Source organism: Diplotaxodon limnothrissa, linkage group LG22, assembly GCF_057381915.1.
Source record: "Diplotaxodon limnothrissa isolate DT_005_m linkage group LG22, D_limnothrissa_male_GT1.1, whole genome shotgun sequence".
NCBI lineage: Eukaryota > Metazoa > Chordata > Actinopteri > Cichliformes > Cichlidae > Diplotaxodon > Diplotaxodon limnothrissa.
The window spans coordinates 403,475-425,108 of record NC_140616.1 but is presented as its reverse complement, the minus strand read 5'-3'; the positions used below and the strand labels follow the sequence as shown (position 1 = coordinate 425,108).

The 21,634-nt window shown below is 45.6% G+C and overlaps 3 protein-coding genes across 3 annotated transcripts; all 3 read right to left on the bottom strand.

Moving 5' to 3' along the window:
• Positions 1-1,949: 1,949 nt before the first annotated feature.
• psmb4 (proteasome 20S subunit beta 4) lies at positions 1,950-5,085 on the bottom strand. Its single transcript, XM_085345909.1, has 8 exons — positions 4,936-5,085; positions 3,495-3,621; positions 3,339-3,418; positions 3,100-3,246; positions 2,755-2,836; positions 2,455-2,571; positions 2,285-2,373; positions 1,950-2,073 (listed from the first exon to the last, which is right to left on the bottom strand). Exons 1-8 carry the CDS (start codon positions 5,058-5,060, stop codon positions 2,061-2,063), a joined length of 780 nt encoding a protein of 259 aa, XP_085202035.1. The 5' UTR covers positions 5,061-5,085; the 3' UTR covers positions 1,950-2,060.
• A 1,597-nt stretch (positions 5,086-6,682) lies between these two features.
• Positions 6,683-10,443, bottom strand: LOC146609063 (DNA-binding protein RFX5-like). The gene is made up of 7 exons (XM_085346831.1): positions 10,385-10,443; positions 7,970-8,124; positions 7,804-7,837; positions 7,638-7,720; positions 7,405-7,527; positions 7,177-7,293; positions 6,683-7,082 (listed from the first exon to the last, which is right to left on the bottom strand). The coding sequence occupies exons 2-7, from the start codon at positions 8,089-8,091 to the stop codon at positions 6,998-7,000; spliced, it is 564 nt and encodes a 187-aa protein (XP_085202957.1). The 5' UTR covers positions 8,092-8,124; positions 10,385-10,443; the 3' UTR covers positions 6,683-6,997.
• A 6,700-nt stretch (positions 10,444-17,143) lies between these two features.
• On the bottom strand, positions 17,144-21,497 carry LOC146609062 (uncharacterized). Its single transcript, XM_085346391.1, has 7 exons — positions 21,470-21,497; positions 20,798-21,142; positions 19,826-20,164; positions 19,645-19,746; positions 19,224-19,550; positions 17,304-17,633; positions 17,144-17,223 (listed from the first exon to the last, which is right to left on the bottom strand). The coding sequence occupies exons 1-7, from the start codon at positions 21,495-21,497 to the stop codon at positions 17,144-17,146; spliced, it is 1,551 nt and encodes a 516-aa protein (XP_085202517.1).
• Positions 21,498-21,634: the final 137 nt, after the last annotated feature.

Below are 21,634 nucleotides of genomic sequence, written 5' to 3'. Positions count from 1 at the left end.
ATTTACTTTACCAAACTGACCATCCCAGCCTTGCCGTAATGGTCCATTTGATTCACCTTTTATTGTTTATTTTATTTTCACTTACTGAATACGGGACAGACTTGACTGGGGGAAAGAAGGGGAGAAAGAAAGAGGGAAAGAGAAACAGCTGAGAAGAGGGACGGGGGAGAAGGGCAAAAGACAAAACCTCCTGGGTTTTAAATGCACCTTAGAACACACATGCATCAACATTACAATGAGCGGGTGGAGGGAGGTTTGGAGTCTTCTCTCACCCCCATTCTCTGCGACCTGCTGGAGCAGGGGGGCTAGGACTAGGAGGAGGAGTTGGCCGTCCGACTGCGGTCTGGAGTGTGGAGCCTTCCTGCTGCTGCGGAGTCGGGGCGGTCTGCCTTCCCCCACCGCAGGGAAAAGGGAAACACCACCTGGGTCTGGGTGCAGTTCCCCCCTCCAGGGGCGGGGGCACCTAGACCCGGGGCTTAGAGTACGCTTGGGGAGTGTGATCGTGTGTACAACGTCTCTTTATGTCTGTCTCCACGTTGGTTGAGTGTGGAGTAAGTGCATATGAGAGCATGAGGGGGGGGAATGGATGTTTGTATCTGTGTGTGCCTGTATGTCTGTGTCTATATGTCAGGTTGGGTGTCAGGCGCCACCTCTCTGGGGACATCTCAGGCCCTCCAAGGTTTGGAGGCCTATCTCCCCCTACCACCACTTCCCCTGCCAGTGGCGGACCCCCTCAGACGTCGGTGCGTTGGTGGTTCTTTGTGTCCGGGGATGGGCGTCCAGGTACACACCGGCTCACTCCTTGGCGGCCGCTTATCGGGGCCTGGAGCCTGGGGCTCGCTCGGGCCACTTCGGAGGTGGGGTGCCCCCGGCCTCTCGGCCTGGGGCTCGGTCACTCAGGCGCAGCTGGCTGCCGGCGGAGCTCACGGGCGCGTCACTGCAACTCCCCCTGGCTTCTGCTCCGCGGCTGCTGAGTGAGCCCTCATCTGGGACTCTCCTCAGCTCTTTCCGGGACAGTGGCGCAGCTGCCCCTCTGTTGGTCTTCCTTGGTCTCTTGTGTTCTGGGGGCCTCTGGATGTCTGGAGTTTTGATCTCCTCCACACCTGCTTCACGCCCTGGAGGACGGGGCTGTGGCCCCCCCACACCCTCTAGCAGATTATTACATGAAGGAACCTTTTAAAAAAACAAAAAACAAGCGCGTCCATGCTCACAGGTGTACACACGGGTGATCACACCCACAAACTACACCCTTTTTGGCTCCTACCTCAAAGCACACTGTGTTCTGTTGATCTTATGTGCTGCACAATAATGTTTAACATTTAGTATTTACTGTCATATTCCCATATATCATTGTGATGTTGTTTATTCTATTACTCTTGTTCTCTTCTGCTTGCTTTCTTTTTTCTTTCTCAGCAGGTGATCCAGGTGATTGATATATGCATTTTTTTTTTCTCTGCCCGTTCTGTTGGTTTTTGTCTTTTGCCCTTCCCCATTAACCTCCTAGGACCTGGCGTCCACATATGTGGACATCACATTTTGGGTTATTTAGACCAAAATACTCAATTTTCCTCTACATATCCACTTACAAGGACATTATACTGCTTGTGTTCTATCAACATTTTAAACAAATATCCTCATATGTGGCTCTCATTTTTCTTAGAAACAAAAATTAGGTTTTAAAAAAATCTGGTAATTCTTTGTATTTACATTCATCGGGTCCCAATCAGCCCAAATTTCAAAGAGAAATTAAAAATGCTGCTGTGGAAGAGTTCGGGTCTTAGGAGGTTAAAATAAATTAAACTCTTTAAACCAACGTGCAGTAGTAAAAATCTGTGGAACAGTTGATATAAATCAGTGATTCTACTTTTACTGAGGACAAATTTAACTGTTTCATCTGAAGATAATCTTCAATAATCTGCAGATGACAAATAAACCAAGGAAAACAGCTCTCTTTATTTCTTACATTTATTTTCCATCATACAAAAGAAAGTACAGAGTAAACTGGAGCAAACAGGAGGAGAAGGGTTTGTTAGTGATGCTGAGACCGCTGCCACTTCTCTTCATTCAAACCCGCTGCAGAGAAACATGAAGAAAAATGTCAGTCACATCTACAGATTGTAAATAAAGCTTTGTTTGTATCTGATCAACATTTTCATTACAGTGAAGTCAGGTGTTCTGCTTGGTTATGCTATCGACATATTGGTGGTGGTTACTCTCAGAAACAGTTTTTAAACTTGGAGGAAAAATCCCTAACTCTTCCTCGTCTTCTGACCTTTGACCCTACCTGACCATGTGGGCTATGTCCCAGTTGGTTTCAGAAGACAGGGGTCCGAGGATCTCCACGCCCTCTTCGGTGACGATAGCGATCTCGTGCTGAAATGAAACAGAAATAAAATTGTTACTTTCTCCGGATGGCGTCCAGTACACCTGAGTGTGCGCGGCGGTGCGACTTACTCTGTTGTAGGAGCGAGCATCTCTGTAGTACAACACCTTGAGGCACCGCTCCACCAGTTCCCGTGCCTCCTGTTTGGTGATCTCCACCTTGTTCTCCACCACCTCCCTCATCAGAGGCTGCACACAGATTCAACACAGCTTTACTGGCACATGTCCAAACTCAGCACAAACACTCCATCACTGGTCTCTGCGGTAACGCTCTAATGCCTCAACTGTTAGTCAGCTGTATGACCACACCTTAAAAACCTTTAGACATGATTAACCTTCTAAAGCCAGCAGAGCGTTACAGCTGAAACTCACCTGAGCCAAGTATGCACCAAAGCCTGTAGCCACTGTGGGAGCCTCATAAGCCACGCCCAGTTTATCCACGTAACCTAGGAAACTGGAGAGAAGGAAGGCGGCAACCTGGTGAGAGAAGAGCTACTTCCCATTTCAGGTTCACCTCTAACAGGTAAACATGCTGAAATGCATCCTGGGAGTTATATACTTCTTTCTTTTTCTTTTAAAAACCGCCGTATCCATGAGCACCAAAAACATAAAACATTAAAGAAACAAAACTGACCTAGAACTAAAAAACAGGCGGTAACAAATACGAATGCAGCTTGACTGGTCTGACCCCAACCACCCCCCCACCCCGAGTCTCACCTCTCCCCGTTGTAGAAGCCGCCGATGACTACGGTATTCCACAGTGGGTTCATGCGGCTGCGGCGGTTGTACATGACGCGGGTGAGCCACGAGTGCACGGCCTTTGGGCTGTAGCTGTGCCCGTCACCTAGCAACTCCTCATCGATACTGACGGAAAACGACACCAGTGAGATGGGAAGGGGGATGTACAAGTGTGTGTATGTGAGTGTGCACATACGTGTGTGTGTGCACGCGCTTACACCATCTGCTCGATGACCTGTTTCAGGTGTTGGTAGTCGGCGTAGTCGCCCGAGGCTCCCAGGATGGTGCTGTTGTTCACCTGTGGAGGAAACACCAATATTAAAGTTGCTGAAACAAGCAGTCGGTCAGCTGACCTCTGCTGGTGGTGGCATCACCTTCATGAGGCGGGAGATGTTCCTGAAGCGAGCCAGAGAGCCATACGAGCCCAGCATGTCTGCGGCGATCACCACCCCGCCAGTGAATTTCACACCAAGTACCGACGTTCCTGTAACCATCGGGTTCCTGTGGAAGGAGGACGGGGCACAGTTACTTTAAACAAGTCCAATGGTGGTGTAATTAGCCTGTGCGATGGAACATGTGAAAACCCAGAGGGCAGAGATCATGTCCTACTGAGAGGACATCTCAGCTGGCCCTGGCATGCCTCGATGTTCCCCCAGATAAGCTGGGGCCATTGCCCCGTGGCTCGACTTCAACTAAGCAGAAGAAAATACCTAGATGCTTTACTGTCTCGATATTTTAGATGTAGAACTTTTATTGAAGTGGTTGTCATGAATTTTTGAACAGTGTGCATCGTTACTAATGCACGGCACAACACACAAACAACACGCATGTTTCTTCGTTGTCTGGACTGTGTGTGTGTATAGATATATATATTCTAACACACATACATTGTGAACTTATATATTTCACAATGCACGATGAAAGGTGTCACACAGTTAAGCAGCATGATTCTGCCTTTGTCCAGTTAATGGTCGTCAATTTTAACTTGCTATCGAAGTGATTCTTACTTTTAGACTAGCCTAATCTTTCTCCTCTTTTACTCAGCTAAGAAACTAGTTGCCAGGAACACGCCTACATGTAACAGAAAATAACTATGCTACCCACAATCCTCTGCTTAAACGTCTGATTGGTGGAGGGCACAGTTACCTTGGAAGTGATAATACACACACACAGTATGATCTGAACAGAAAGGACTTGGCTAAAGGAGGTCAGAGGTCATTCTCATGGGAGCAGTAGTTCATTCGCCTGTAGCCACTCTGATTGGTTAGTTTCTAAAGCATCACTCTGTTGATAAACAGTAAATTGCGCCCTGTGGATAACGCGTCTGCTCTCAGTCACCCACCCGTTACCATGGTGACGTAAGCAGACGCACCCTCAGGATGCTGAAAGCTCTGCATGGACAAGCCTGGCTGTATTTCCCGTAAACCTCCACACTGCAGTGACAGATCACTGACGCCTGTCCTCGAGTATTGCTGCCTGGGTCACAATTTTAACCCTGTTAACTCTGAGTGCACGTCCCAAGATGGCGCTAGTGCCAGCAAACAGCAGTGAAGCTGCTCGAGGAACGGGTCCACCCAACTCAACCAAACCTGTTGTTGAAACACCGCACGAGTTCAGGCGGACTCAGGTGTGACCCGCGGGTCTCCCGTCGGCGCTGACGTTACTCAGCGGAAAGGACGGAGAATACCCAGCGTTTAAATCAGTGTAACCCGGCAGTTAGCTTAGCATTAGCTAGCCTCCTCCATGATGATGCAGCACTCAAACCGAAACCCCGGCACCGGGACCGGCCCCGGAGCAGGACCGCGGCTCACTCACAGTGTGTGTCGGACCGGTCCACAAGCTGTGCCTGCCCCGCTACTGCTGCTCCCGGGGAAGGAGTAAAAGTGTCCCGGCTTCGGACCGTCCTCCCACAGACTCAACTTCACTCTACCAGACTCCATGTTAGATACTGCCGGAAGTGACGACAACGGCCCTTCTTTTAGGCGATTAGCCGGTTTGATGTCACAGGATGGCGTTTTACCGCCGCCTACTAACGGGAGGAAACAATACAGCGCGTCAGTAGTGAACCTGAACTAAAGTCTTAAAATATTCTAAAACCATAAATTTTAACTGGAATAATTTCTTAAAATTATAATAAAAGAAAAAACAATTAAAAAACCAGCAGTTTACTGGTGTTTCCTGTGTTGCTGCCTCATTCTGATTGTGCTGTTGCTGATTTACCTTTAATTTGAAGATAATGAAAAAGAATATCTTTAAATAGCTTATCTCTGCTCTGATTTAATAACACACAGTGGCAGAGATAAATACTTCAACATCTGTCTTTCCCAAGTCTGAAAAAATGTGAAGTAGATTCAGATTCTAAATGTGAAAAGGAAAATAATTGTGGACGCAGCCAACTTTTGAGATGAAATTCAGAATAATTTAGAAATACTAAACTGCAACAAATACAGACTCAAGAGAATGCTATTTCTGAAGCGCAAAACCTTACTGAGTATAGGAGACGGTGACGAGCCAAGGTTCCAGAGAGGGAGGTTTGCCAGGTTGGTAAGCTGAAGGAGGTGAGATATCTGACCTTTTTTTTAAAACTGTAAACATACAAACACGAACATACACGCCGAAAAGGAAGGAACAAGAGGTCATGGGATGATTATTAACAAAATCAAGTACAATAGTTACTTTTGCAGTAAAAGTTAGAAGCAAAATTGTATGATCCAACTGTACAATCTCACCTAGTCTGCTTCAAGAGCCAAACGATAACACCATTTCTCCCACATTTTCTTCCTGGGTCCTTTGGAGCCTTATAGCACATGTCATTTGCTCTAATGCATGTAACTGTTTCATAACAAAAATAAATAAAATGCCTGTTAAGGGGCATTTCTGAAGCCAGCACTTTGTGATGGCTTTTTTGTTGGCTGCTGACATAACTTTCAGAAGGTATTTATCTGTACTGTTCAAGTGATCTGAAACAAGTTTTGCCATGTTGTGGAAAAAGAATGACCAGTAGGACAAGCGAGAAAATGCCCTGAGCGGTGCAGTAAAACAATGGGCTCAAACGCCTTTTCCTCTCCTTCAGGGTCAACCGCAAGCACCGACTCTGCATGGGCTCCACTGGTGGCTGAAGAGAAGAGTGGGCGGTGTAGGGACGGACAACAGAGGTGAACTAGGTGCCTTATGGGCCTTGTAGTTCTTTTCAGCTTCCCTTTGCCTCAGGCAGTTGTCAATCGTGAAAGTAAGGGAGGTTAATTCCTCAAAAGAAGCAGGTTCACTGGTCTTTCATCTGGTCATTTAGTGCCTGCAAAAATACAGCCCACTGTGATGGTACTCATAACCATTCAATGATCATTGATCAATGATCATGGCAGTTTGCATAGAATAATCCTTTAATTGTCCCACAAGGGGAAATTTGGTTGTAACAGTAGCAAAAACACACATATACAAAAAGAACAGGACACAGGTGAGAAACACAACTTTAACATATTTACATCATGGACAATAGTTACCAAAGCAGAGTCCTGTACAGTTATTAAAACTAAAGTACAGATAAGTGGCAAACAGAGCAGGATACTGAAAGATGTTTAAAGATTTAAGAATATTTAGAATAATTAGAAAAGTGCAGATTGTGTGATTGTACCTGTGCATTAAAAAGTAAACGTGTAACTTCCAAAAAGTTAGCGTATATAAGCTGAGAAAAGTAATATGCACCTATAACAGTAGCAGTTGTTCGGTTGATTAGTGCAGTTACAGCGCTGATGTAAACATCTATGCTTGTTGGGAGCAGTTCTGATTGTACAGTCTGACAGCTGCAGGGAGGAAGGAAACGCTCCTTCATGCATCGAGGATGCAGCAGTCGGTGACTGAAGCAGCTCTGCAGCAACACTTACATTGGGTCATTCTTCAGGTCGAGGTTGGGCAGCAGAGGCATGTTGAGGACCGTCTTCCTCCTGATGCCGCTGTAACAGTACGTTTCAGCGGGTTAAGGAAGGCTAAAGGTTACTCCTGGCATTCCTGACCTTAGACTGGGTTCAGGTTTTCTGCACTTTTAATCTGAAAGGATATTTGGACTGTCCTCGGCCTCCGAGCCGTCTCGCTTTGATGTTGGGAAAAATGTCTCTGATGATCTTCCCAAAGTTGGCGGCGCTCAGAGGACGCTGCTGCAGGTTCTCACAGTACCTCCTGCAGGACAGACAGACGCACAGTCAGGAAAGCATCGGAGCGCCATGGCAACCAGATCTATGTCAAACCACCCTTGTTACAAGGTCACTGTGCGTGTGTGTGATTTCTGACTTGTAGGTCTCGTAGACGTCCTGTTTGGGCAGGCAGGTGTCTGAATGCTCCTCCAGGTGACTGCGGATCCAGTTACAGGTGTGAAGCTGGTCGGCCGTGTTAAATGAACTCGAATCGCTGCCGCTGAGAACACAAATTCAAGATTTACAGAGGTTCACCGTTTCTGACAGAAAAACGACGAATCAAACTATCAGGATAAAAAACAAAGGAGCAAAATGGAGAAGCAACGTCACCTTTTGTCTCCAGAACTCGGTCTAGAGGGCAGCTGCAGGTACAGGTACAACTTGTCATTGTCAGAGAAACGCTGAACATCTTGCTGTTGAAAAAACCCCCACAGTGAATGAACCAGACCTGAGGTGAGCACCAAACCAGACTTTAACCTCACATCAAGTTTCTTACCAGGATCTGCTCTACTTTGGTCTGAACGTGTTTCCTGTAAGAGGACAGAGGACATGCTGATCAGATCCATCACGAACACCACACAGGGACGTCAGAGCTTCAGAAATTCTAATCCCCATTTTCACACACAAACACTTCCTGCTTCATTGCCCTCACTCAGACTTACGAGATGTTGCTCTTCAGTTTCTGCAGCAGCATGCTGGGCTCAGTGTCACCCTCCCCTGTCTCCAGACCGCTCTGGCCCCGCCGGGAGGCCTCGGCCCGTTGGTGACACTGGTCCTCGGACATCAGGACCAACTAACCAATGCTGTGAAACACCATCTGAGAGAGACACACAGGAAAACGCACACTGTAAGGACAAAGGCAGCAACTGAAGCCAGCTTTGTGGATGCTGTCCAGTCTGGGGCCTGCCGTCTGCCTGCAGCGAGCTCTTTATTCATTTTTTTTTTAAATCTTTGCAGGGTTTGTCTGCAGTTCTCTTCTCAACGAACTCTGCTGTGTGTATTCCGGCCCACTTGTCAACCGATCAAATTGTGTCATCCACGCTCAACAATGTGCAGTCAGGATCTTAGAAGACTGCACGCGGACCCCCCCCCACCAATAATGTACATGGACAAACACATTTAAAACCAGCCTGCCCACCTGCAGTTCCTCTGAAGTTCAGCAGAGGGGCCAGCATAGGGTCAGTCCCCACAGACTCCCATAGCTTTCCAGCAGAACTAACCATGTTTAATAAAATATGATGAGACACTAACTGTGTTCAGGAAACAGTTTAAGAACTAATTTGATCAGCTAAAAATCAACAATTAGTTACTAGGACATCAGGCAGCTGTGGCTCTCAATGCAGTTCACAGTCCTGCTGCAGTCCAGTGTTGGGGTCCAGCGGGCCCTGAGGTATCACTGCTGCCCAGGCACATACACACACGCACGAGCCCAGCTGAACATATTAGTGATGGGATTTCCGGCTCTTTTTAGAGATCCGGCTCTTTCGGTTCGGCTCACTAAAAAGAGCCGGCTCTTTCGGCTCCGAACCGGCTCTTCAGGTTGTTTTGTTGCTTTAATTAATTTATTATTAACAATAATATAAAATTATGCACAAAAAGAATTACTAACGTAAAACAAAGTGGTTTTATTTATATACCGGTATGTTTATATATAAATATATGCGGTGGCCCCTAGAGACAAAACACGTACAAACTCCGAAAAACATTTCTAGCATGAACTGAACTTCCAAAGCAGAGCTACTAGATCACTTAAATTACACAATTGAAAGCATGTGTGTATTGTTTGTGTATTTATACACAGGCACTCATATATATTCAAATAATTTAAAAAAAGTTCATTTACCTGTTACTACCACACACCAAATCCGGTTGTTGGTACTTGCTGGCTTGTGTAGCCACAAGATACCAAAAGCTCCACACTGCGCCCAGCATCCTGGAGCACTTCTGTTGTCTTTTGTACGTGTTTTGAGTTTTTATGTGCTTCTGAGTTTTTACATGCTTCGGAGTTTGTACGTGTTTTGGAGTTTGCACATGCATCAGAGTTCGTACGTGATTTGAAGTTTGTATGTGCTTTGTCTGTAGGGGCCACCGTAAATATACTTTTATTTATTCACTCCACATAAAATGTAATAAATAAATCATATAATACAAAAATCAACTATTCACATTTCAACTTTTAACTATTTAAATTTTCAGCTTTTTCCTTTTACAAATTTAAAGTGAAAACAACACAAAACACTGCAAACCACAACCCAATTAAATATAAATTAAAATATCAAAACAAAAAGAACATGCATATTCTCTGTCATATGGGCCTGGATGAATAAACTTTCTGAATCCTTTATCATCTGCAACCGAAAATAGTTGTGGATGATTACTATACCTTTCTAATTTCACGTTTTTGTCCCTGGCTCTCTTTCTCTCTCTCTCTCTCTCCCTCTGGCTCTGTTCCTGCTACTGAGTGTAACTACCGCCCCTCCCCCCTCTGCCCAGCGTAAAGCACAAGGCTCACGTGCAGGCGAGAGAGAGAGGGTGAGAGAAAGAAAAAGAAAAAAAACCCCACGTGACGGCTCGCGATAAGGTGACGGCTCGCGATAAGGAGCCGGCTCGCGTCGTTCACGTCAAAGAGTCGGCTCTAAGAGCCATTTCGTTCGCGAACGACCCATCACTAGAACATATTACTCCGAAGCTAGTGGGCTAATGCCGTCCTCCGCGTTAGCTACCGGAGGCGGCCCAGACTCGGTGGCTGAGTTGTTCTGAACAGATGTTAGAACCGTTTCACGACTGTCACGCGTGCGTGAATCGGCTCCCGGTTAGGATGCCGGTGATGTTCCGGATAACAGACATATACGGGCTACCTGCATGCTAATCATCATAGGGTGGCTCACAAGCTAAGCTAGTAGCTAACTGATAAGCATTAGCTAGTAAGCGCTGAAACAGCCCGTTAAATCGTTTCAGCGCGATCTTTTTCATTTCCAAATAATTCTTGATAATGATACATAAATTCTGTTATTACTGGATGATCCGAAAAGCGAAGCCCGCTTCACTATTTATTTTAAAAAAGAAAAAGAAAGTACCTGAGCCAAGATACAGCAAAATTCCCCTTTTCAGATTTTTTTGTGATTGGACGAGTTTGTTATGTCTGCCTGACTACAAACCCAGCGTCTATTCCCATTGGTCAGTTCTCAAAAATCTACCCAGACACCAAAAGCGGGTTTAATCCTATTCGTCGAGTAGAAATGTTTTTAGAACAGGAATTAATTTGATTGGACGCCTTTTCCTGGTCTGCCCAGTTACAAAATAGACGAATTCTTCTGTCGAATTCTGCATAGCAACAGCGAAAGGGAAACCGGCTCAGACAAAACGTAAAATTGACATGCATGTAGAAATGTTAGGAAGAAGCAGGGAGCTCAGGTTCTCCAGTCTGAAATGATCATCTAATATTAATAAACGGAATTCTCATTAACCACATAAAGGATATGGTTAAATATTATCTCAAATTTCTTAGGGTAAAAAATCTGTTTTTTTGCCTACAAACCCAAGAATTTTATTGTGGATAAAAGATTAATTAAAAAAAAAAACACATTAGAATAAAGTCAACCATTCAAATGCCATGCTATGGTAAAACTATGTTGAACAGCTGATGCAAATCAGTGATTCTACTTTTACTGAGGACATATTTAGCTGTTTAATCTTCAAGAAATCAAGGAAAACAGCTCTCTTTATTTTGTCACATGAATTTTCCATCATACAAAAGAGAAAGTACACAGAGTAAACAGGAACAGACAGGAAGAGAAAGGTTTGTTAGTGATGCTGAAACCCCTGCCTCTCGTCTTCATTCAAACGCGCTGCAGAGAAACATGAACACAAACATTAGTCACATCTACAGATTGCAAATAAAGCTTTGTTCACGCTGCTTACATATGACTGCTCACCCAACCATCCAGGCTGTCATGTTGTAAAGTTTGCAGACGACACAGCTGTGGTTGGTTGCTTCACAAACGATGAGACCGGCTACAGGAAGGAGGTGGAACACTTGGAGGACTGGTGCAGGAAAAACAATCTCTGCTTAAATGACAAGAAGACGAAGGAGAAGATTGTGGACTTGAGGAGGAGAAGACACACACACACACACACACACACCCCTGCACGTTGGAGGATTTGCAGTCTAAGTAGTACCCAGCTACAAGTACCTGGGTATGTACCTAGATAGCAACCTTACCTGGAAAAACACTTCCAGCCTGATCAGGAAGGCTCACCAGAGGCTCTACTTCCTGAGGCAGATGAGATGTGTGGGAATCTCCTTTTACAGATGTGCGGTGGAGAGTGTTCTGTGCTCTGGCATCAACGTGTGGCACAGAAACTGCACTGAGGCAGAGAGGAAAGCTCTACACAGGGTGGTGAAGGAGGCAGTCTCCCAACCATCACAGACATATACACCTCCAGATGCAAGACGAGCTCAGGGAGCTCAGGTTCTCCAGTCTGAGCATTTTATAATAACTGAATTCTCATTAACCACATAAAGGATGTGGTTAAAATATTTACACGATCTCAAATTTCTTAGAGTAAATAATGCTTTTTCCCTACAAACCCCAAGACTTTTAATGTGGATAAAAGACTAATTCCAAAAAGTAAAAAAACAAAACCCCCATTAACCTCTTTAGAACCTGGCGTCCACATATGTGGACATCACATTTTGGGTTATTTAGACCAAAATACTCAATTTTCCTCTACATATCCACTTACAAGGACATTATACTGCTTGTGTTCTATCAACATTTTAAACAAATATCCTCATATGTGGCTCTCATTTTTCTTAGAAACAAAAATTAGGTTTTAAAAAAATCTGGTAATTCTTTGTATTTACATTCATTGGGTCCCAATCAGCCCAAATTTCAAAGAGAAATTAAAAATGCTGCTGTGGAAGAGTTCGGGTCTTAGGAGGTTAAAATAAATTAAACTCTTTAAACCAACGTGCAGTAGTAAAAATCTGTGGAACAGTTGATATAAATCAGTGATTCTACTTTTACTGAGGACAAATTTAACTGTTTCATCTGAAGATAATCTTCAATAATCTGCAGATGACAAATAAACCAAGGAAAACAGCTCTCTTTATTTCTTACATTTATTTTCCATCATACAAAAGAGAAAGTACAGAGTAAACTGGAGCAAACAGGAGGAGAAGGGTTTGTTAGTGATGCTGAGACCGCTGCCACTTCTCTTCATTCAAACCCGCTGCAGAGAAACATGAAGAAAAATGTCAGTCACATCTACAGATTGTAAATAAAGCTTTGTTTGTATCTGATCAACATTTTCATTACAGTGAAGTCAGGTGTTCTGCTTGGTTATGCTATCGACATATTGGTGGTGGTTACTCTCAGAAACAGTTTTTAAACTTGGAGGAAAAATCCCTAACTCTTCCTCGTCTTCTGACCTTTGACCCTACCTGACCATGTGGGCTATGTCCCAGTTGGTTTCAGAAGACAGGGGTCCGAGGATCTCCACGCCCTCTTCGGTGACGATAGCGATCTCGTGCTGAAATGAAACAGAAATAAAATTGTTACTTTCTCCGGATGGCGTCCAGTACACCTGAGTGTGCGCGGCGGTGCGACTTACTCTGTTGTAGGAGCGAGCATCTCTGTAGTACAACACCTTGAGGCACCGCTCCACCAGTTCCCGTGCCTCCTGTTTGGTGATCTCCACCTTGTTCTCCACCACCTCCCTCATCAGAGGCTGCACACAGATTCAACACAGCTTTACTGGCACATGTCCAAACTCAGCACAAACACTCCATCACTGGTCTCCGCGGTAACGCTCTAATGCAAATGTCAATCATTTCTTGGAAGAACTGCTCTCAGATACTGGATAAGCAAAAGTCTTTTTCAGGTCATTGAAGAAAGCATCATATCGGGAGGAAGCAATAGGATGAAAAGTGAAAAATGCTTTGGCCCACAAAAGCGCTCTTCCCCTCAGTAATCTCCCACCTTAAGAAAGCTTAGTGGCGTTATCAGGGAAAGAGTGTGACAAGCAGCTTAAGGCTGGGGAACATTGTGATAAGAATCCCCCACAACATCCCAACTCGTGGTTTAAGCAAAACACTTTTGCTAAGCATGCCCACGACGTCGACGTCGATGGATGGACCGTTGGACAGAAGGACATTTAGAAGGATGGATGATGGATGGGTGAACAGTCGAATGGATGGATGGAAGGATGGACAGATGGATGATCGGTGGGTGGATGGATTAATGTTGCATGGATAAATGCTTTTATTCCAATTTATAGACCACACTGAAACACCTCGAACCTTCACAGGACTTTTTCCCTTGACATTTCTTCCCCACGGATGTTCTGATATCCATGATCTCACTTTGAAATCCATCAAAGGACCAAAGTGGATACCATAGTGAGCCGGCTCTGGATCTCAGCCTACGTGATGCTGCTGATTTATCTGCTTTTGTTTGTGTAATGAAACTGTCGTTTAAAGAAATCAAAGAGAGAGTTCAGGCACACACTGACAGGATGCTTTTATTCATTTCCATTTTTTCTCAGTACACAGAACTCCTGCACAGAATCTCTCACTTTGTGCCCACTTGGTTTCACAGGTGCGGCCAGAGTGACACAGGCTGCTCATTCTGACTGCTTTTATGTCTTAAAGCTGATGAAACCTGATCACATGATAAAAAGTTGATGTAGGATTGTTGAGGTTTTTGTGCTCATGTTTAGTCCTGTGATGACTTCAAGGAATCATGAACATCTCAAACACGAGTCCGACTGAGAATAAGTCAATGAGCTCAACAAAAATCCTTTGTTCTCTGTGTCGTTTGTGGATCCTCCACTGGAGCTCCTGCTGAGACCTCCTTCCACATGGAGCTCTGAGGCTGATTCTGGTCACAGGATGGAGGACACACCTCAGAAGTGCTGATGGCTTTATATGGCCTAATGCTTTAACCTGCAGCAGAGCTGTGAATAAGGTTGCAGGTGTCTCTTTATATTAATAAAATTATGTGTGTGTATGTGTTAGTCACCGTAGGGAAATTACTCCTCTGCATTTTCCCATTCACCCAGTGAAGCAGTGTGCAGGGACGGTACTTTGCTCAGGAGTTCCTCAGGGTAGTCGTTCAGTGGAGTCGAACCCCCGACCTTCCAACCATGGGGCAACCACTCTACCTACTGAACTAGCCTTGCCCTAAGAGAGAGAGCGCTGCAGTGGAGTAAATAAGCCTGGCCACTAACCATAATGCAGTGCACCTGATAAGAGCTGTGTGAGACTGTACAAAGGTGTAACGATGTGCTATGTCTATACATTTGCATTTACAGTAAAGGCAAACTCACAAAGCTACACTAGTTTCAACTCGTCTTAATCCAAGTGTGCAACATATTATCATTTGTTTGTCTTCAGTTCTAGTCTAGTATATGTTCTTCTTCGTCTCCTTAGTTATGAGTCTTTTCCTGTCCTGTGGTCTGTCTTGTCCTCAGTGTTTTACTTTCAGTTGTACGTGTGTTTGTGTCTAATTGTGTGTGTTCTAATGATCTAGTTTGACCTGCTGTTTCCTGTTTTATTTTGAAGAGTCTGGTGTTTCCATGGCTGTATCCCAATTCAGGCTCTGCAGCCTTAAAGTACGCATTTCAAGGCCGATTACGTCACAGCGGCGCGCCGAAGGCTGTCCCGATTCAAAGGCTGCTCGAAATGCGGCCCTCAAATGCGTCCTTCATTTCCCTGAATTTTAAGGCTGTGGCAGTGTAGACTTCGTGGCCCAACATATCCCAGAATGCATAGCGCGGCGATGGGTGTGGATAAATTTGCAGAAAAAAACGGCGGATGAGGGGCGGCCGAAGAGTAAACTTTAAGTACTGAATATTATGTCACTTATTTATGTGCAAATGTTTAATAATGAAGAACATTAAAACATTACTGTTGGCCACATGTCGGCAAAGTCATGTGACATTAGTGACGTTTGTACTAACTTGGTTTTACAACCTTTACTTTAAAATACACGCCGTTCAATAGCTGAGCTTAATCTCACAGAGAATGATCAAAGCTCATGTAGAAACAAACAAATGAACAAAAGATTTTCTCCTTCATCTCTGTCAAACACAGCTGTATGACACATTTCCAGCTGTTAGTATCATGGTTGCTTGGCAACCTGGGCAGCACAATGGAGGCTTTTTTTTTTAAACTTTATTGACAAACAACAGTATCAGCGCAACGGAGGCTAGACCGTCCCATTACACAAGCCTCGCACTTCCGGCCTTAGCGGTCTTTGAGTACGCGGCCCTTGAGGATCGTTGAGGCTGCAGAGCCTGAATTGGGATACAGCCCATGTTTAACGGGTTAAGTTTTACTTCCCCTGTGGTGTCATTATGTTTATTCCTGTCAGCTGTTTCCCCTTCACCTGATCACTTCCTGTGTGTATTTAGCCTGTGCGTTTTCATTCAGTCTGTCAGTCTTCCTCCCTCCACGTTACCTCAGGTTTAAAGTCTTTCATGATTCTGTTCAGGGCGTGTTCATGTTTCCTCGCGTGCACCTGTTCAGAATCATGTTCGTGTCACTTTGTCGTAGTCGTCACAGTTTAGCTTTTAGTTGTAGTTCTCTCCCCCTGCTTTGTTTTTGTCTTCATGTCTTCAGCCTCATAAACGCTTCGCCTTTTGTGTAAACTCAGCTCCGTCTCCTGGCGTGTCTGCACCTGGGTGCTCCTTCTCACTCCCACATTCAGAAGTTAGGGAGATTGTCACAGTCTGTGGAAGTGGACGATCTCCCTAACTGGGTCCGATGTCCTACAGTTGTTTGTGGCGGTAAGCACAGACCCAACCACATATTTGCACTTGACACACGGTTGCTGATACAACACCCCTGGGCTGCAGCTTTTAGCAACACGTGCAGAACAACAACAACTCAGGACCCTTTTCATTCTTCGTATACATGATTGATAGGTTTGTAGCTTGAACCTATTCGCTGGAACGTTGAAGGCAATATAATTACACAGCAAGCAAGACACGAAGTAGGCAAAGTTCTCTGGTTTACTCATGCATGAGGGAGATCCGGCTGGAGCCAAGTGTCGTCCCACCACTTGACCCCCATCAGACTCTCAGCCAGGCTCCCCATAGCACTCCTTTTATTGTGGTTACATGAATATGCATAGGGTCATTAACATGTAACATCTTACATAGGTATACATGTGAACAAAGAATACTGTGTGTGTGTGTGTGTGTGTGTGTGTGTGTGTGTGTGTGTGTGTGTGTGTGTGTGTGTGTCCAAGATAGCTGGTGCCAGGAGTCTAGGGCTCCATCTGAACAAAAGGCTCTTATACTTAAAGAGATATACGTGTGTACATATATCAGAAAGAGAAAATACAACCTCTCCTAGGAGGAGGTGTGTGATCTATGCCAGAACACTCTGTAGAGGAGTGAACGCACTCCCCCCCTCTTCATGCTTACACAGAGTTGTTACAGACCTAGGATGAGACATTCTTTCAATCTACAAATGATTATATACTTCTAAGCTTAAATGGTTAAATATTTCTAAGCATAAATGACAATCAACAATACAAAACCTAACAATGATGGAGCTGCGGTGTGTCGGTCTCCCCCGCAGACGTGCCACAAACCAACGCCTGCCACAGTGTTAATGTCAGCTAAACGCTTTTTATCATGTGGATCCTGAGAAACAAACAGTACATGTTCTGTCGTCTGAAATACTTTAAAAATGGATGATGTTTAAAAACCTTTGAATCCCGCCGTCTTATTTCTTCCTTTCCTTTGTTTGGACTTTTAAAATCTTTCTTTACTGCTTGATACTGAGCGCAGTTCACCGAGAGGACCTGAGGGGGAGCCAGAGATCAGACAGACTGGGGCCCACGATATCTGATCAAAGGAGTCTTTTCTCCATTTTCTTCATCATCAGAGATGTGATTGAAATCTGCAGAAGGAGCAGACAGATGGTCAGACAGCAGGAAGAGACGAAAACAACAGAAACAGGAAACAAGCTCCTCCTCTGACCTCTGACGTGGAGCCTCAGACACTTTGCCCTCACGACTCGTTCTTCCTCTTTGATGGTGCACGTATACTCGCCACTGTCGAGCACCGTGGGCTCGCGCAGGACCAGACTGAGGTTTCTGTTCTTACGAGGATCTTCGTCCTCCATCTTTGTGCGGCCACGGTACAACCAGGTCTGCTTCTCCAGACAGTTCGAGCCGCTTTGATAGACATGGACAATCATGGGCCACGGCTCATGACGGCTCCACTCCACAGTGGCTTTTTCTGGTGGAGGAATCCAGGTTTTCCAGGGCAGCACAACATCGACCCCCTCTGACACCTTCACCTGAGGGACTGAAAGGACAGCCGATCAAAGCATCAGACCAGACATTTGATCACAGACTGTATATAAAAAAATATACATATCCACCGTGATGTCACCCAGTTGTTTGTTGACTCCATGTTTTGTAATTTTGGAGCCAAAAATGAGCAGAAGTTTCATAAGTAAATACAAAGTGTTGATAACAGAACCCCGAGGAGCTCCGTGACTGTGAGTACAGCCTCTGGGACGTCCTCCACTTTCTCTTTTTCTGTTTCCTCTTAAAGCTGCAGGCTACCTGCACTATCTTTATATGACGCTGACATCATGTCAAATATTCAAGTGTACACACAGATGTACAGGAGGTCCAAAGGGGAAAACTATCTAAATTGTTTCTGTATCAGGCTGTAAACATGTTTCCACATGGGAGTCTAAGGCAGACCTTCCCAAAGTGTGGGGCCCGCCCCCTAGGAGGGGCGCAGAGCCATGGCAGGGGGGGCGCGGGATGAAAGGGGGAGAAACAAACAAAACGCTTGGACACTGCTAGCACGGCGCCTACAGAAACACAAAGCAGGAGATGAAGCATCGCTGAATGTTTCCAAACCAACTTCATTCTAAGCCAAAGACTACAAAATATGGTGAAGCAAATCTGCCCTTTGGCTTCACCTGCACAGGTGCGGAGGTAGGTCTCCCTGCAGGGTTGGTTTTCCCTGCGTCTGGAGCAGCGCTGGGCTGTTTAAATCACAGACAAACAGGATCCCACAGTCTTGATCTTTAGTTCACAAACACTTGTTGTAATGACTAACTGCTCCTGACATGTTGGAGATGTTTGCTCTTTATACAGTAAAGTTACAGCAGGATACAAATAACATCAGGCTGATCCTGACACGATTTGTTCCCTCGGTTCAAATCACGGACAAACAGGATCCCACAGCTGTTTATGTTTTTAAACCCATTTTGCACAGAGAGGCAATTTTTGAAAAATGTATTGATGCAATGTCGAACATTATTACACAGGAAAAAAACAACTACATGTAAAATAATGACACCGTGACGCCTCTGCCTTTGTAATGGAGGGACAGTAACTGTGTGTAAAACCTGCAGACAGTCAGATTACCAGCATTTTGTCTCTATCTGCCATTCTGCAGTTCATCTCATGTAAACAATAACATGGCCACAGCGTGACGTGAATAAAGGCACATACCTTTGACGCTGCGTGACCAACTCTGTATTCCTCGTCCACACGTAAACGCAAAAAAAGGAGTTTTAAAAAAGTCTCAGTTTTCGGTGATTCCAAACGCCGTTTACGTGGACGAAACAGCTGTGTTTTCAGAAATACCCGTGTAGGTGTGGAGGTAGCCTAAAAGAGTTAGTAGTTTACTTTATTACTACCTGTAATTTATTGCAGTTTACTTGTATTTGCTTAATTGTTTACTAAATGTTTGAGGTGTGAAATATGGAGCAAAATATGGGCGTGTGTGGTTGGAGGATGAGTGTGCGCGTGCACGCGGGGGGCGCGAACATCTTTCTTGTAAAACAAAGGGGGGCCCAGCAAAAAAAGCTTGGGAACCACTGGTCTAAGGGGACTGCAGGTACGAGCTTCAGCCCTGGAGCGAGGTTCTTACCTCTGACTTCCAGCCTCAGTCGTTTCTCATCCAGCACGACTTTGCCCCTGCAGAGGGTGCAGAGGTAGATCCCGCTGTCTCGTCTTCGCGGTCGCCTCAGGGTCAGACTGAGATCTCCTGATGTCAGCGGGTCCTCGACCATCTCTGTACGGTCCATGTATTTCGCACCTGGTTTGCTTTCGCCGTTTGAGTACTCATGAACTGTGATCAGTTTGAAGCCAAGCCTGAAGCGCCTCCACACCACCGTAGCACCGACTGGCAGGTTAGGTGTGGTTTTAAATTGCAGGTGAACAGACTCCCCCCCTTCATCCACCTCCGTGGTGGAGACTGAGAAGAACCAAAACCAAAACATTAAATATGGAAGCTGAACCTAAACCACAAGATACACAGAACCAAAACGTAAAACAAATGGAAAGCATACCCATCTTAAAATAATACCAGAAATATGCTACAAAACCTCCGCCAGCAACCAGACTGATGGCCATGACGCTCAGGAAAGCCGTGGCCCAGGTGGGAAACGGTTCTGTTGGTCAGAGAAAGAGGCCCAAATGTGAGCGTGTGAACCGCATCCCTCCCTCTCACCCGTGTCCCCTTCCACTCACTTTTGACGTGCTGCAGGGCTACTTTCTGCCTCAGCGTGTCCGTGCCCGTGTTGATGGTGCAGACGTAGTGACCGTTGTCTCGCTCTGAGGGGTACTTCAGGGTCAGACTCAGGTCTCCCGTTTTCAGCGAGTCCTCACGCATGCGCGTGCGTCCGCAGAAGAATTCGTCCTGTTTCTTCGGCAGCTCTGCGCTGCTGTTTGGGAACACGTGGACAATCATGGGGATGGGCTCGGAGCGGCTCCACTCCACGGTGGTGTCGGCAGGCAGCGGAGATGTCGTTTGGCAGGGCAGTTGGATGAACTCGGACCCTTCTGTCACCTCCACCTCCAACATGCCGACTGAGAGGGTAAAAGAAAAGGTGTGCATGACGGTCAGGGTCAGGTTAGTGTGAGGGGATGTCGGCCTTTTTCAAACGACTTCATCACAAACTATCATTATGTCCATGAGTTTGTTCAACATTTAGTTTTGTTTTGTCAGTTCAGCACAGATTTAACCAGCTGCTCCATGTTGTTATTCTTGGACCCTAGAGCAGCTTTGCTTGAGAGCCAGTTCAAGATCATCCTTCTTTATCTGATCCCAGGACTCGGAGCAGCTGAGAAAAACATAGCATGTGGTTCCTGATCTGAAGTCATGCTACTCTTACTTGTTCTCGAGGACCGAATAATTAAAAATTTGTGTCATCCTCAAAAACTGAAAGCTGGTGGGCGGGGCTTCTGTGTGCTACAGTGACCATATGTTAAATGGACAGGTTGTCATTCACAGACATCTTTTCTGTGTTGAAGTGCTTTCTGTCTAACGTTCACACTGTGATGGATGCATGGGTTGATGCAACCAGGGAATTGAACCATCAACTTTTTAATTAGTCCTGTTGACCTGCTGCACTGAGTGAGGTAAAGCAGAGTGGTCTAAACTGTTAAATCTTACGTGCCTGAGCTACTTTGACTTCAAAGAGAGCAGAGTCCGGTGCTGACCTTTGACCTGGAGCTCTACGTCGGTCAGCTTTAGCACGTCTTTCTGCTTGCTGATGATGCAGTCGTAACTTCCGGTGTCAGACAGCTCGGGTTTGCTCAGAGTGAGGCTCAGGTCTCTGGGGTCCGCCTCGTTCGCCCTCATTGCCGTGCGCCCACGGTAATGCATGTTCTGACCATCCGGCTCGTCTCGGTCTTCGTGCCGCCTGTGGATGGCGCTGGGATCGAGGTCAGGGCGGGTCCATGTCACTGTGGTGTCCTCTAGTAAAAAACCTACCCGGCAGGGCAGAAGCACAGACTCCGCCCCCTCGTACACTTCCACTTTTGCAGCCAAGGCATGCTGGGAAACTGGGACACACGCACAACAGTGTTTTTTAACTTTGCTGTCACTGTTTGGGAGAGAGACAGAATCTACCAAAATAAAACAGGAAGTGCACTTAAGACTTAAAACTCAGGAATGAAGTGAGAATAACCCCATTAGGGGGTAAATAAGCGAGAGAAAAAACTGAAAGTAGACTGAACAAAAATAGAGCTGAACAGTGCAGGTTAGGAGCTTTAGGACCACAAACTGTGCGTTGATTCCTGATAAAAGTCTGTCTGAGACCGCTGTGATCCAAAGCTGCTGCTGAGACAGCAAGAGTCAGAGATAACCCACAGCTGCCCACACTATCTTACCGAACACGAGGATCAAAAAGCTCCTCATCTTCCTTGAGTAAGTGTCGTTTTAAGGGCTGGCTTTGTCCAGAGTGGATCTATAATGGTGACAGGTGGCTCGTCGCTTCCCCAGCAAACAGAAAGAAAAACAAGCTCCAGAGAAGAGGCACCGGGAATGTGAAGATT